At 46.4% G+C, this 12,016-nt stretch overlaps 1 protein-coding gene across 9 annotated transcripts in view; it reads left to right on the top strand.

Moving 5' to 3' along the window:
- KMT2C (lysine methyltransferase 2C) overlaps nucleotides 1-12,016 on the top strand; it is a 1,736,691-nt gene that overhangs the window by 341,128 nt on the left and 1,383,547 nt on the right. For all 9 annotated transcript variants that reach the window (XM_085632007.1, XM_085632012.1, XM_085632004.1 and 6 more), the window contains exon 6: nucleotides 4,961-5,070. In XM_085632007.1, the coding sequence (XP_085488133.1) occupies nucleotides 4,961-5,070 (110 nt within the window). The remainder of the gene's footprint in view (nucleotides 1-4,960; nucleotides 5,071-12,016) is intronic.

Here is a 12,016-nt window from a genome sequence, read left to right on the forward strand (position 1 = left end):
GACTATTGGGATTACAATGACCCAATAGATCCCCCAGACCTCCCAAGCCCCCAACCATACCCAACAAAACCATCTCCCCCGGACCATAATATTGGTTTTGGACAACTCATCAATAGGGCTGCTGTATTTCACAGGGTGCACATGCATTCAGACACAGCAGAGGAGGATTTTCTTCTAGACACATTTGAACAGTCCCAAAAAAACTGCACAAATATTGCCAATGACTACAGGGGTCATTAAGCATGCTCCTGACATATTTAAAGATCCTGTATGAGCCATGACGCATCTGGCAAAAGGGTAGCTGCGCAGGCGGCCAATCACTGGCGCATAGCCAACACTCAAGCACTGCTGGCTAGATATGATAGGGCCCTTTATCACCAGCTGGAAACCCTATTACAGCATTTGCCTGACCAGTATAAAACTCAAGCAAATACCTAATCCAAGAGGGCAAACTGCTCACCAACGCATCAATTAAATGTGCCCTTGAAGCAGCAGACACTGCCTCTAGGTCTATTAATACTAGTATACTGCTCAGAAGACATGCCTGGCTGCGCATTTCAGGCTTCAAGCAGGAGGTCCAAACAACCATTCTAAATCAGCCGTTCAATTAAGAACAACTTTTTGGTCCGGCTGTGGACACTGCTCTTGAAAAAAGACAGAGACTGCTAAATCCAAGGGAGCGTTGCAGTCTCCGCAAACGCGTGGCTCCTTTCGTCGCTCCTTTTATAGAGGAGCCTCCAAAAACGTGGGCACAGATACCTCATCTTCCTTTAAAAACACCACCCAAACATCCCCCAATAGAGGATATTTTAGAGGAGTGTACAGAGGGAACAACAATAAAGGGAGAGGCCGAGGTAACAGCAACCCTCGTACCTCCCCTGCTGCTAAACAGTGACTTCCCTCCACTCCCCCCAGACCATTCCACTCCGGTCGGGGGAAGAATAACACAGTTCCTACCTGTCTGGAACTCCATCACAACTGACAAGTGGGTAAGACAAATTATCCAGTATGGTTACTGCCTGGAACTTACAGCTAGCCTCCCAAACATACCACTCAAACAGCATCCAATGTCCGCAGACCATCTTACACTTTTGAAACAAGAGGTTCTCTCACTGCTTCAGAAGCACACCATAGAGCCAGTCCCTTTACTACACCAGGGAAGAGGGGTTTACTCTCTGTATTTCCTAATCCCCAAAAAGGACGGAACCCTACGGCCAATTCTCGACCTCGGGCCCCTCAATCAGTATATACACTTGGGTCATTTTCACATGATCACTCTCCAACAGGTGCTTCCACTACTACAACAAGGAGACTTCCTTGCCACACTAGATCTCAAGGACGCCTACTTCCACATTCCCATACATCCTGCTCACAGGAAGTATCTAAGGTTCTTACTAAGGTTCTTACTGAACGGACAACACTATCAGTTCAAAGCCCTTCCATTCGGAGTCACCACTGCTCCAAGGGTGTTTACCAAATGCCTTGCAGTAATAGCAGCACACCTACGAAGGCAACAGATCCAGGCCTTCCCGTATCTGGACGACTGGCTAATAAAAGCCAGATCATTCAACCAGTGTATGCAACACGTTCATCAAACTGTCCAAACACTATACGACTTGGGGTTCACAATCATCTATACCAAGTCGCACCGTCAGCCCCCTCACATACATCAATATCTAGGGGCAACAATAAATACTTCCACAGCTCTAGCGTACCCCAGCCCAGCCAGGATAGCCAATATACAAGCTCTCATCACCAAATTTCAAATCCAACACTCTCTCCCAGCCAGTGTTCATGCAACTCATAGGCATGATGGCATCTTGCATTTTCATCGTACCTCACGCAAGACTTCAAATGTGTCCCTTACAGGAATGTCTAGCAATCAACTTACAGGTCTGGTGTTGGTGGACAGCCGCACACATCGCTCTCTGCAGTAGTGGAACACAAAAAACTTGTCCAAAGGACGGCCGTTCCTCAAGCCTGTTCCACAGATAGTACTAACAGACGCATCACTCACAGGATGGGGAGCCCATCTCTTAGATCACACAACGCAGGGCAAATGGACCACTCAACAAAAAGTGCTCCACATCAATCATCTGGAACTGCTAGCGATATTCCTAGCTCTGAAATCATTCCAACTCCATGGACAAAACAAAGCCGTCCTGATCCGAACGGACAACATGACGGCCATGTATTACATACAAAAACAGAAAGGAACACATTCTCTACAACTGTCCCAGCTTGCACAGAACATTTGGAGGTGGGCCATCCCACAAAACATATACCTCCTTGCAGAACACCTTCCAGGAGTTCACAATCCGATTGCGGATCTGTTAAGTCGACAGACACAACAGATTAACGAATGAGAACTACATCCACAAGTTCTTCTACCTTTTTTCCAGATTTGGGGCCAACCAGACCTAGATCTGTTGGTCACACACGAAAACGCAAAATGCCCAACCTTCGCCGCCAGGTTTCCACACCCGCTGTCCAAGGGCAATGCGATATGGATGAACTGGTCAGGCAGATTTGCGTACGCTTTTCCGCCACTCCCATTGATTCCACTAGTGGTACGCAAGCTCTGACAACAGTCTCTAAAAATGATCCTAGTGGCTCCCACATGGGTGCGCCAACCGTGGTTCACAACACTGCTGGAACTCTCACTAGTCCCACACCAAAAACTACACCTCTCCCCATCACTACTAACGCAGAACCATAGAGACATAAGGCACCCTGATCCAACTCAACTGAATCTCGCGATCTGGCTCCTGGAGTCCTAGAAGTCCTAGAGTTCGGTTACCTTCCACTGGACTGTATGAACATCATTAAAGAAGCCAGGCGCCCTACCACCAGAGCTTGCTATGCAGCAAAATGTAAAAGATTCGCCATTTACTGCACTAACAATCATATCGATCCACTGGATGCGTCCATCCAGAACATCATTTGCTACTTACTACATTTGCAAAGATCTAATTTAGCATACTCATCCATACGTCTACATCTAGCAGCACTTTCCGCTTACTTACAAAACAGACAACACGTCACTTTTTAGGGTCCCAGCAATTAAAGCCTTTATGGAAGGCCTTAAACGAATCATACCTCCCAGATTACCACCCTCTCCAGTGTGGAATCTCAACATTGTGCTTACTAGGCTCATGGGACCCCCCTTTGAACCTCTACATAAATGTGAACTTCAGTGACTCACATGGAAAGTAGCTTTCCTTATTGCAATCACCTCGCTCAGGAGGGTGAATGAGATCCAGGCTTTAACCATACAAGAACTATTCTTACAAATACATCGTAACAAAGTGGTTCTCAGAACATACCCTAAATTCCTGCCTAAAGTAATTTCTGCATTTCATCGTAACCAATCTGTGGAGCTACCGGTGTTTTTCCAAAACCCGGACTCCGTAGCAGAGAGAGCTCTTCACACCCTAGACGGCAAAAGAGCTCTACTCTATTACATTGACAGGACTAAATCCTTTCGCAAAACAATTGTTTGTAGCTTTCTCTCCACCGCATAAGGGTAATCCCATCTCAAAAGCTGGGATTGCAAGGTGGATCGTTAAATGTATCCAATATGCTACCAAAAAGCCAAGCGCACATTAACAATTCCCCCTAGAGTGCACTCAATACGCAAACTAGGGGCTTCCATGGCATTCTTGGGGAACATCCCCCTAGAAGACATTTGTAAAGCAGCGACATGGTCTACAACACACAGCTTCACTAAACACTATTGTGTTGACGTGCAAGCCAAGCATCAAGCTTCTGTAGGCCAAGCTGTTCTTAAAACACTTTTTCAAACTACTGCAACAAATACAGGTGACCACCGCTAGTGGAGAAACTGCTGTACAGTCTATGCTAAGTGTGATATCTGCAGCTCATATGTCTCGAACGGAAAATGCTACTTACCAGTATGCGTTTGTTCTTGGCATGTAGAGCTGTAGATCATCACACCCACCCACCTCCCCGTGACCTGTATATGTTCCAGTACTATCTTACTTAGATATACACACGGACATTGCTTTCTTTTCTACTAACTCCCTCATTTCCCATCATGGCGAAAAACAATCTGAGGATGGAGTCGATGCCCATGCGCACTATTGTCCAAGGGAGGAGTCACCTATCTCGTGACTACAAAGACTTCTTCCAAGACAACAACAAGGTGCAAGCATCCGAGCCCAACACCAGATGGTGATCTAATGCTAAGTGTGAGGATCTGCAGCTCTACCTGCCAAGAACAGATGCATACTGGTAAGTAGCATTTTCCTTTTGTGGGATATCAAAATAATACAGATGTTCAACAGAAAACCATCTTAGATGCGTAAGCAATGAGATTACGAGTACAAATATACCCCCAAACGTTTATGAGAAGTTGTAATGGGAAAATATTTAAAAATTATTGAACCTGTTCTGTCAGACAAAATTTGTTTAACAACAAAGAGAGTAAAGTAGTTCATAAGATTATTTTTCTCCATTTACTTTTTCTCAAGTCACAGATTTTAAATGTTTTACTAACACTGGGACAAGCTGTCTTTCGTAATTGTCATTTTCGATATCAACAATAATTAATATTTTTTATATAGATAATCCTTAGATTTTCTTCTTCCATTGCAATGCATTTCAGAGTCGAGTTAATTTTCTCTTATTTCAACCTATGAATTGCACAGCCAAAAGTATTTCTTTGAAGAATCAATTGGATTCACATTCTGTTGCCTTCTTGTTCATGCATTTGTTTTTTAATAACCCCTATTGTGTTGTTGTTAGACAGCTACCAAAAATGTAGTATGTTTTAATATATGGATGTAAGTGACTCTTTAACAATTTAATGTCGTTGTAATTTTTTAGCCCATAAGGTCCCTGTTAAAGACCGTTTTCTTTATCACATTCTCTTCAAATGTGTAATCTATTTGAAAAAATTATATTGTTTGAGACTCTTAAAATGTGATACTCTTTCTAGGTCACTGCTGGGCTCACCACCGCTGTGCAGAGTGGTCACAGGAAGTATGTCAGACGGAAGACCAGGGACTGGTGAATGTTGACAAAGCAGTTGTCTCAGGGAGCACAGAAGTGAGTAAACAAAATGACTGGCAAAAATAGCATTTGACGTTTTAATGGTTTTAATTAGTTTTATCAGTACGGACAACATAAGGGGGGCATATACACCTTTTAGAACCAAAACAGCTCCTTCCCCCAACTTACCTCCCCTTGCCCTATCAATCCAACTAAAACTCAAAGCTTTGATAGTTTACCATTTTAGTTTTTTATATGGCCAAAACATGGTGATTCACCTAACCAACAAGAATTGGCAAAATTGTTAGCCAAGTAGACTAGTTAAACTTGCATCAACATCCTTATGAACGTCCTGCTTATTTAATCTGGTTCAGCAATTGCTGACCCATTCTACAATAAATATGATGTCAATTAAACACACTCAATAGCACACAATTTCTGCTATTGTGTATAAAGAATATACCTCTACATAAATGTAAAGAATACACCAGTTTTATCTTTTCATGATTCTCCAAACATACCCTTTGGTTACTTCCATATCACTCGTAATCTTTTGCTCTAGGCATTGGTATTATCTCCTTAAGGAAGTGTTAACATTGTTCCCGGGCCAGCCAGCGAAAATAAATCTGGTGGTTCTCGCTCCTATTATTTTCCCATAGTGCAGAAATTTGTTGTTGACTCAACCTACATTAGAAATATGATGATGTAAGTTCTGCTAGCCTTACTTTATCCGTCCTGCGTTTTACCCTAGTCTTTTTAGGTCAGGCATGCGCTGGTCTGGCGAGACTTATTGAGAGGGCTCCAAAAAGTGCTACCAGGCCAGCCTAGAGCTACAGTGCATGTGCGCGGGCGCGCGCGCCGTGCTTGGCCGCGATTACTTTCAATTTCACGGCCGCTTTGATGTTTGATCGTGATCGCGATAACTTTCACATTCGCGGCCGAACGGCCGCTTTGCATAGCCAATAGGTCTCGCTTTTGGGACCTTATAAGTATTTAGTTATGAAACTGTTGCATGGCTAAACACTTATAAGGTCCCAAAGGCAAGACCTATTGGATATGCCAATGCTTGTTTTCCAACATATTTTCGGTATGCCTTTTTCAACTACCCTACTTTGCTTTTTTTTTGTTCGCTCTCTATTCCTAATGTTTTACTTTTCAGTATTGTTTAATGTTTTGTAGCAATGAAAAGCAAAATCATGTTTACCCCTGTGGAATCGGAGTCGTTAAGCCATTACGTAAAGAAAGACTGACATTTTATTTTCAATCTAGTGTTGTTAACGCCCACCTCCTAGGTATGCTCTTATCTCAAAAGCAAACGTCTCCACTTTCCTTCTTGGTCAGAACTATATATAGGCCACAACTTGCCATTACCACATTCATTGCAGTTAGTACTGTTTTTATTTTTTATTTGGTAGCAAGGTCACACATATCTAGGTGTGTCATGGTTGATTAGACACGCCTATAAGTAAGTGGGTACATTTTTAGTATTCTGAGATTCCGTGGGTGAATTCTCTGAATGCTTTTAGTAGATAATCTAATACTGGGACTAGTTCTCTATTTGTAGGGCGCGAACATCTCACCCCTTAAGGTTTGAAGACGCTGGGGGCTGTCGGGAAGATTAAGTGAGCTATTGCTTAGAATCACATTGTGCTGAGCTGCTGCCGGCGCCAGGGATCGAACCGTGAGCCCCGCGCTCCAGAGTCAGCCGCTCTGGCTGCTACACCACACCTCTCCCCTGATCCAACTCTGCTGTTCATTATAGGATGGGAAATTTATTCCATTGCCAACAATTGATTTATTTGCTAATCATTAAGAGCTGGCACTCTATAGGTTTATTATCTCTTTCCCTGAAAAGAGCTTTAGGGTTATCAGCTTTCCGATACTGGAATCTAGGAGAAATAAGCCATTAAACAGACAGCCAAGATTTGTCTCAGGCATGCGGTGATGATGCTGAATAGCAGCTCAAATTTCCCTAACTACTCCCTTCAGAAATCACTTTTTTTTACTGTGCTTCAGGCACCCCCAAAAAACACATAATGGCGTTCCAGCATCAGCCGGATATTTTGCTGCCGAATGTGTTTATTGTGGCTTGTACATTGAGCCTACAAAACAGAATACTTTATTCTCCTTTACATTATACACATTGCCTTTCACTGATCATTGCTGAAAGTTTCACCTTATGGTTTTGCGACTACTTATAAGTGCAAATGTCTGATTGCTGTCTATATTCAGTGTCTAAGATATTTTTAATATTAGATGATTAGAGTCCTCATTATTTCGGAACAGCCTCTTAGGGGGTATTGGGCTGGTAGCATCTTTTTAAACTGTTGGGTGTGATGAATTTAAAAACAAAGTAATCTTTGCCATTGCTGACATTCAAACTAGTTTTTAATCTTGTCAAAGTTCTTGATGTAGCCTCTATATTTTCATACAACTGCACTTCCTTGAGTCCTTGAAGTCTGTTCTCCCAAATGGATGGGTGAAGTCTGGATTGTAATTTGCGGGTACGAAAGGTGATGGGAAGCTGGTGACACCGAGCTTTATTTTTCGATTCTGTCTGGGTGGTCCATGTTACCCGAGAGCTGTACAGAGTTTGTCCTGCAGCTTTTTGGGAGCCAAGGGATTATCCAAAGTGAACTCCTTATTATGGTATGGTCTGTGAAGCACATTTATAATGCCACAAGTGCGGTCGTGGACCCATTGTCAAGAGACCCTGCATCTCTGGACATGGCTGGAACAGCAGGGCATATCCCTGGTGGTTCAACACCTGGCAGATGCTAGGAAGCACCAAAACGAGTTGGCGTTAAGTGACTGTAATTGGAATAAATCGATTTGCAACCGATGTGGAGTGCTGTGGTTTACTGTCACTGTGCAGGAGGCGTTTTGAAAGGATTTTCAGCAGCGTGCGGCGAAGCTCTGCAAACTCCGCACCACTGGCATACAGGCAGCCGGAAGGAAACTCGCCAACACCAAAAGGATATATGTGTATATGTATGTAGTAATGACCGGACGTACAATTGTTACGGTCTTCTCATGCAGACTTTATCACACCTGCAAGCACTCCGGATTGTTCCAGGAAAATACACTGGACTAGAATACTCGTATTGACCGCATGAATTTCTGATCTCGGTCACTGTTGACATTACAGGTGCTTGAACACAGGCTCTTTGATTCAGCAAATATACCGGGGAGTTCCCACATCACATGCCACAACTGAACCCCCATTTTGGCTAATTGAAGCGTCTGAATTCTATTTAATTATCAATAAGCCCCGATGAAGTACCCCGTGAGGGAATGAAACTCGTTGGCTGAGCTTTTTGTAGTTCTGATGCAATTTGTGAATTTGAAATAAAGTTTATTGACATTACTAACTGATTACTGGACTTCATTACCTGGCGCACCCCCATCTCATTGAAACTAACCTTGGATCAGGAGAACAGTGGCATCACGCAACCGCTGGCGCCGGGGCTGATTGCGCAGGAACATTACATATTGGAACTAGTGTGAGGTGCAGAACCAGGGGTCCGCCGTTGTTAGTCTTGACATTTTTGTATGTGTATGTATTTATGCATATGTGTGTATATGTATGTGTGTCTATATATGTATATATATCTATGTGTATATGTTTTGTTTGAGAGTCTACCGGCGGCGGTCACGGTGAGTTTTGCAGCGTGAATCTTTCTGGATTCACTATGCTGTGCATTATTCCGCGATCTTGTGGTTGGGTCCGGATTCGTAGTCTTTTCTTTCTTTTTTTTTTTTTTTTTTTTGTAGCCCAGGTGGGCGGCGACGACCCACCATTTGGTGCACCTCCCGTGACGTCGTCATGCTTCCTGCGGAAGTCCCACCTTTGGGGCGCCATCTTCAGATTCTTTTTTCCGCCGTTGGGTCTGGATCGTCATCGGGAAGCTCCAGAATTACACTCGAAGGAAGAAGAAAGAAAAGCGAGTTTCGTCGATAAATACTAGAGGATATCACAAGAAAGGAAGAGATTTCATCAGGAGCGCGAAGAAAGGAGGTTCAGCGCCCTTCTTCTTCGACGACCTTGGAGAATGCGCACTCAGAGGCCCTGAGCGCAATGGACAAGACGCCATTCAAGTTCTGCCCGAACTGCCACCACAAGTTCGCGCAGAAGGACCAGCATCCGGTCTGCAACCTCTGCCTACCGGTCGAACACCAGAGTAAGGACTGCAACGCCTGCTCAGCCTTTGCGCCGAAGACGCTCAGGGTGAGAGATCGGCAGAGAAGAGCCAACGCCAGCATGGATGGCAAGGGTAAGGCCCCGTCGCTCTACGATCTGGGCCTCTCCACGGACGACGAGGACAACATCGCCGAGACAGCCGAAAACTTCACGGTCGTAGAGACCGACATGAAAAAAGAAGACGAGGTAAGAGAATCGTCGAGCGCAAAACAGAAAGTACCTTGAAAACACGAGGGTGACTCGAGAAAATCAGAGTCTAAGTCCAGGAAGGGAGCCCCGGCGCCGAAAACTTCGACGACCAAAGGGGGAACCATGGACAAGAGGCCGAGCGGATCCTTAGAAAAGGACTCCCTGGTGCCGAAAGACGCTGAAAAGCAAGGGTCGTCGAAGACAACCCAGGAAACGGGCCGATCGACGCTGAAAGAACGGTCGACGTCGACGCAAGTTTCATCGAAAAGACCCGCGGTCGACGCCGAAAGCATCTCCGAGATGGAGAAAAAGAAGAGGCGGCTCGAGGCCGAAATGGAGAACATCCTTCAAAGGAAGAAGGAGTTCGACGCCAAGATGAAGGAATTCAAGATTCCAACGGTTTCATCGGCGGACGTCGTCGAGGTCGAGGACGAATTCGACACCGAGGGCCTAACAAGGGATCTCGAAGAGGAAGACGAGACCTATTATGACGGAGAAGCCGAGGAAGAAGACCAACAGTCGTTCTACGACTCGGCGCCATCTACCAGCCACGACATCGAATGGCAGGATCTCGACACCGAAAACCCGGAGGAGCCCGTGGACACGTACCCTTCGAGGCCTTCGCCACCCGACGACATCGGGGTGTACAATATGGTGGTCAGGAGCGCAGCGACAGCCTTCGGCGTCAAACTCGACGAGGAGAAGCCGAAAGCCGATTTTCCCCTCGAGACCCTGCTCCCCATCCAGACAAGGAGCCAGTTCCTCCCCATGCTACAAAGTGTGATGAATCAGGGGAGAGAAGCCTTCAAGGAACCAGCGACCAGCCAGTCGATCACGCCCAGGACAGAGAAGAAATATAAGCACTCTTCCCTGGACCCCCCTTACATCAAGGGTAGCGTGACCGCCGACTCCATCATAGCTTCCACGGCCAGGAGAAGGGCCAACGTACCAGCAACTTCGGGCCCACCACCTGATAAGGAGAGCAGGAGGATAGACCTCACAGGAAGAAAGGTCGAGAGGAACGCCGCAATGCACTGGCGCATGGCGAATTCCAGTGCACTCCTCAATAGACACCAGTACCAGCACTGGGACGAGATGGGGGAGCTAGTAAAGCACCTCCCCGAAGAATACCGCCAGAGACTCTCACGCCTGATAGACGAAGGCAAGAACATCGCCAACTCCTGTATAAAGACGGCGTTGGACGGGGCAGAGACTTCAGCAAGACTCATGGCCATAGGGGTCACCGAGAGAAGGCATGCATGGCTAAGAATCTCGGGATTCAAACCGGAGGTGCAGAACAACATCCTTGGCACCCCCTTCAACGGAGAGACACTGTTCGGAGCAACAGTGGACGAGAAGCTCACCCAGCTGAAAAAAGAAAACGAAACGGCGAGGTCCATGGGGGACCTACAGCTGAGGGGAATGAGGCGAGGCAATCCCTCGAGGAGACCCTACGGTAGGGGAGGAAGCCAGCAGGGGCCGTCGCACCAGACGTTCCAGCAGGGTCAGCAGGGTGAAAGTCACGGACAAGGTCAACAGAAGCAAAACTGGCAGTACCAACCTCGGGGCCAGTCCTTTCGCGGGAGAGGGAACGGACGTGGCCAAAGGAGGAGAGGGGGCGAACAGCCCTCATCAAAGTGACTCAGCACGCAAGAGGACGCCTACCCTCGTCATGCCCCCAAGGGTGAGGCGCAAAAAATTAACATCAGGGGGAAGAGAATATTCAAAAGCCTACGAGCATACAACACCAGTAGGCGGAAGACTGAGGTTCTACCTTCAGGAGTGGCGGCGTATAACCACAGACAAGTGGATACGGAACATCATGCAGTACGGATACTGCGTAGATTTGGAGAAAAGACCTCCAAACAGGAAACCAAAGGGAAGACCGAGATCGGCCCAAGAACTGGCACTACTCAGAGAAGAAACACGGAAACTTCTAGAAAAGAGAGCCATAGAGGCAGTGCCGTTCTGAGAACGCAACAAAGGGGTCTACTCAAACTACTTCGTGGTCCCGAAAGTAGACGGAAACCTCAGACCCATCCTGGACCTGCGTTACCTAAACAAGTTCATCAGAACGCAGAAGTTCAAAATGACTTCGCTGCAGGAGGTACTGCCCCAAATAAGAGACGGGGACTTCATGGTCACCGTGGACCTCAAGGATGCCTACCTGCACATCCCAATAAACAGAAGACACAAGGGCCTTCTAAGGTTCAACATCGAGCAGGAACACTACCAGTTCACAACCCTGGCCTTCGGATTAAAATCGGCACCAAGGGTCTTTACAAAATGCCTGTCGGCGGTCGCGGCCCACCTACGAAGACAGGGAATCCATGTCTACCCCTACTTAGACGACTGGCTGGTCAAGGCAAACTCACGCGAGAAGTGCGAGAGGCACGCAAAACGCGTAACAGACACTCTCACGAATCTGGGGTTCTCGATCTACTGGGGGAAGTCATCGCTGGAACCGGAGCAGGTGAAGATTTTCCTGGGGGCGAAAATCAACTCCCTCAACAGTACAGTAGTGCCCAGCGACAGGAGGACAGATGCACTACTGAAGGAGACGCGGCTCTAGCAGAAGGGGCGAGCTCTGACAGTGAGGGCAGTGAGCAAGAT

Source organism: Triturus cristatus, chromosome 10, assembly GCF_964204655.1.
Source record: "Triturus cristatus chromosome 10, aTriCri1.1, whole genome shotgun sequence".
NCBI lineage: Eukaryota > Metazoa > Chordata > Amphibia > Caudata > Salamandridae > Triturus > Triturus cristatus.